Source organism: Macaca mulatta, chromosome 3 (assembly GCF_049350105.2).
Source record: "Macaca mulatta isolate MMU2019108-1 chromosome 3, T2T-MMU8v2.0, whole genome shotgun sequence".
NCBI lineage: Eukaryota > Metazoa > Chordata > Mammalia > Primates > Cercopithecidae > Macaca > Macaca mulatta.
In genome coordinates, this window is record NC_133408.1 from 59,440,638 (window position 1) to 59,445,600 (window position 4,963).

The following is a 4,963-nucleotide window of genomic DNA, read 5'->3' on the forward strand; positions in this document are numbered from 1 at the left end:
TGACGAATACCTCATTTACTCTGCTGTGATAATTAAATAATGTATGCCCATGTTTAAATACCTCATATATGCCATAAGTGTGTATGCCACACAATCTACCCACAAACATTTTTAAAAATCAAAATAAGGTAAATAAGAATACAAACTTGACCTATGAGAACAAAATTATTCAACTTATTTACAGTTTAAAACCACTGGAGGGCCAGGTGTGGTGGCTCATGCCTATAATCCCAGCACTTTAGGGCACCGAGGCGGGTGGATCACCTGAGGTCAGGAGTTCAAGACCAGCTTGGCCAACATGGTGAAACCCTGTCTCTACTAAAAATATAAAAATTAGCCAGGTATGGTGGCGCATGCCTGTTGTCCCAGCTACTTGGCAGGCTGAGGCAGGAGAATCGCTTGGACTCAGGAGGTGGAGGTTGCACTGAGTGAAGATCATGCCACTGCACTCCAGCCTAGGCAACAGAGCAAGATTCCGTCTCAAACCAAACAAACAAAAAACACTGGCAAAAGAGAGATTACTAGAGATGTCATTCCCCTACGTTACCAAATAGTATACTGTCACCATTGTTCGCTTAGAACCTTAAGTAAAATGGGACACATTAATGTTGATGGTAAATTTCCACTTCATTCAAACCACAATAGTTTTAACACATTAAAAACAACTTTGTTTAATTAAAAATTAAGATCACACATAATCTTCAAACATTTTTTAAATTTATTGCATTTTATTACATAAATGTACATTAAAAAAACAATCTCTCATATCTCTGATGCAACAATTGATGAAATACTTAAACAATGGGCAGAATCAACACGAAATAATCTGAGACTTGAGTTACATTATTATTTGTTTTTCAGAAAATCTAATTTTGTTTTACAGAAAAAGAAGCATAACCTCAAAGATAATTATAAATCTCCAAAAAAAATCTACTTTTTAAAAAATATATTTGGATCTCTTTTACACTCAACACTCTGATTTAGTGTAATGTCTGAAGTTTCAGTGCCTTTATTCTTTTTACTGTGAATCCTCAAATGTTTATGTAAACAATTTTTGATTAAACATATTTTCCCCATTTACTAGACCTGCAAAAAGAATTTAGTATAAACTGGTGTCTGCTTCACCAGTTTAACTGCTTCAGATTTTTCCTTTAATATAAAACGTGTACAATAAAATCTATAATGCAAGTAAAGGTACAACAATCCTCTTTATGTTTGTATGTCTTCAGAATAAATAGTTTTTACTTTGAAGGCCTACATTTTCTGAAGTCTTTTTACAGTAATCACATTTATAATGCTTTGTTTTTTTGAGATGAAGTCTTGCTCTGTCACCCAGGCTACAGTGTAGCAGCTCTATTTAGGTTCACTGCAACCTCCGCCTCCCAGGTTCAAGCAGTTCTCCTGCCTCAGCCTCTCGAGTAGCTGGGATTACAGGTGCATGCCACCATGCCTGGCTAATTTTTGTATTTTTAGTAAAAATGGGGCTTTACCATATTTGGTCAGGCTGGTCTTGAACTCCTGACCTCATGATCCACCAATCTTGGCCTCCCAAAGTGCTGGAATTACAAGCATGAGCCAACACACCTGACCTATAATGCTTTTATTAAGTATAAACTTTGATACTAAGATGTGAGCTGATATTAATGACTTTTCACATTCTTTGTACAATTTTTCTCTAGTAGAAATGCTTTCCTGTGTCATATGAGAATTTGTTAAAAGTTTTGCCACATTCTTCATATTTGTAGGAGTTGTCTTCAGTATAAATTATCTTACTTACCATAACATATGACTACCATTTAAAGGCCTTGCCACATTGAACACATTTCTGGAGTTTCTCACCAGCATGATTTCTCTTTTTTAGAAAAGTTTGAGGTGTGGTTAAATGCTCTGTCACATTTTTTATGTATTAGGAGTTTCTCTCCAGTATAAAATTTTTAAATTAATTAGGATGGAGAACCAGTTAAAGGCTTTGCCACATTATTTTCTACAATTGCAGTGGTTCTCTCCAGTATCAATTACCTTACATTTGTTCAGGTTTGAGGACTTTTTAATGACATTGCCATATTCCTTATTGTAGGGTTTCTCTTCAGTATTATCTTATGTATAATAAGGGTTCAAGACTAGTTAAAAGCTTTACCACATTCTTTGCTTTTGTAGGGTTTCTCTCTAGAATGAATTATAAGATGTTGTGTAAAGCCTGAGTGTGCTTAAAGGTTTTGTCACATTTTTTACCTTTCTAGGGTCTAATATAAATTCTCTTAGGCTTTGGGAGGCTGAGGCAGATGGATCACCTGAGGTCAGGAGTTCGAGACCAGGTTGGCCAACATGGCAAAACCCCGTCTCTACTAAAAATAAAAAATCAGCCAGTGTGGTGGTGGGCGCCTGTAATCCCAGCTACTCAGGAGGCTGAGGCAGGAGAATCACTTGAACCTGGAAGGAAGAGTTTGCAGTGAGGTGAGATCATGCCACTGCACTCCAGCCTGGGTGACAAAGTGAGACTCCATCTCAAAAAAATTCTTTTTTCAATAAATTCTCTTAGGTTTATTAAGTTTAAGCATTAGTCAAAGGGTTTGTTACTTACATTTATAAGATTTTCATCCAATATGAATTCTCATATGTTCAATTAAGGTTTGGAACTGGTTAAAGGCCTGACCACATTCTCTACACTTGTAGTGTTTTTTTTTTCAGTATAAATTATTTTATGTATTATAAGGCCTGAGGGTGGACTTTGCCACATTATTCACATTTGTGGGGTTTCTCTCCAGTATGATGTATCCTATGTATAGCAAAACTTGAATGCCATGTAAAAGCTCTGCCACATTCTTCACATTTGTAGGGTTTCTCTCCAGTGTGAATTCTCTTATGCTTCTTAAGGGTTGAGGAGCAGTTAAAGGCTTTGCCACATTCTTCACATGCGTAGGGTCTCTCTCCAGTATGAATTCTCTTGTGGTCAGTGAGGGCTGAGGAAAAGCTAAAGGCTTTGCCACATTCTTCACATTTGTAGGGTCTCTCTCCAGTATGAATTCTCTTGTGGTTAGTAAGGGCTGAGGAGCACCTAAAGGCTTTGCCACATTCTTCACATGTGTAGGGTTTCTCTCCGGTATGAATTCTCTTATGTTGCACAAGGCTGGAGGAGCAGTTAAAGGCTTTGCCGCATTCTTCACATATGTAGGGTCTCTCTCTAGTATGAATTCTCTTGTGGTCAGTGAGGGCTGAGGAAAAGGTAAAGGCTTTGCCACATTCTTCACATTTGTAGGGTCTCTCTCCAGTATGAATTCTCTTGTGGTTAGTAAGTGCTGAGGAGCGCCTAAAGGCTTTGCCACATTCTTCACATGTGTAGGGTTTCCCTCCAGTATGAATTTGGTTATGTTTCTTAAGGGCTGAGGACCGGCTAAAGGCTTGGCCACATCCTTCACATGTGAAGGGTTTCTCTCCAGTATGAATTATCTTATGTCTACTAAGGCTTGAGGACCAGCGAAAGGCTTTGCCACGTTCCTCACATCTGTAGGGTTTCTCTCCAATATGAATTCTTTTATGTTTAGTACAGTATGAGGAGCAGTTAAAGGATTTGCCACATTCTTCACATTTGTAAGACTTCTCCCTAGTATGAATTACCTGATGTTGATTTAGGTGTGAAAGCATGCAAAATGATTTGCCATATTTTTTACATTTGAAATGATTCTTTCCAGTATGTCTTGTCTTATGCTTACTGGAATTTGAAAATTTACCAAAGACTCTGACATATTTATGAGTCTGAAATATTTTGTTTTGGGTAGTTGACAAACATTGGTTAACATCATTATAACCTCCTTTGTGCACCTCACACTCACCCACACTTTTACAGCATTTTTTAAATTGTAAATTCTCATTTCCACATTTTTCATATGTTCTTGGTATTACTTTTTGGAGTGAATCTTTTATGCCCTGCTGTGGCTGAAGGTCTTGGGTGCAATGAGAACACATAACTGAAAGACATAAAAATCACAAATTACTCTACTTACTGGACTCAGATAAATATACTTTACAAATCGAATATATAAAATTATATATGGTACATTAGCAAAATGGCATATCAAAACATCACAGGCCATAATTCCTTCATAGATGTATAAATGTAACAGAATCATAGTAATCAAAATACCTTTGTTAGAAATTTAGAAAGTGTGTGCACCATGTGAGCACAATGTCAAGAGCTTTACAGATAGAAAAGTCTGCTACATTTACTCAACACAGCCCTTCCTCATCCCCAACAGAAGAACATGGTGTCTTTAATGACAGATTTAATTCTTTTGAGATAAAAAGTGAATGTTACAACAGCAGAAAGACTGCAGTACCATGGACAGACAATAGGTGTAGAAAGTAGTTACTGACCAGTAAGAGGAAATATGAAGAAGTCTTTCAACTGAAAAATAAGTACAAAATTGCAGACAAGACACATCCTAAGAACATGATCGTGAGACTCCCAGAATCTTTGCCCAAGACAATTGGTTTCAGGCTATGCCAGGAAAGAGCCGTATTATAAATACTGTGAAAGGTAGTTTTATGTTAGTGTCTAAATCTCAACCAAAGATTACAATGTATACAAAATATTTGGGCAACATGGTCTAATCAAAAAACTCAAAAATTGTGAAAAAGCAACTATAAAAATAAAGATATATGTATTAAAATTTAAGATAATCCATATTATGCTCAATGAGAAAAATGGAAAACCAGACACCAAAATAAAATCAGAAAAATAAGAATATCAACAAAAAGCTTGGAATAATAAAAATAAACAATTGTGGAGGTAAAAAAGAATAACTGAAAAAATTTAAAAGTAGGAAAAAAAGTAATATAAAAAAATGAAGAAGCTAAACAAACAAACTAGGATATACACAAAAAGATCCATAACACATATTTAAGCAAAGTTTGAAAAGTCACAAACCATAAGATAATCTTGGGAGCTGCAAGATAAAAGTGAGGT

At 36.0% G+C, this 4,963-nt stretch overlaps 1 protein-coding gene across 1 annotated transcript; it reads right to left on the minus strand.

The window, feature by feature from the left end:
* Positions 1–698: 698 nt before the first annotated feature.
* LOC706575 (uncharacterized) lies at positions 699–3,959 on the minus strand. Its single transcript, XM_077996661.1, has one exon. The coding sequence runs from the start codon at positions 3,640–3,642 to the stop codon at positions 2,737–2,739; it is 906 nt and encodes a 301-aa protein (XP_077852787.1). The 5' UTR covers positions 3,643–3,959; the 3' UTR covers positions 699–2,736.
* Between the last annotated feature and the right edge of the window lie 1,004 nt (positions 3,960–4,963).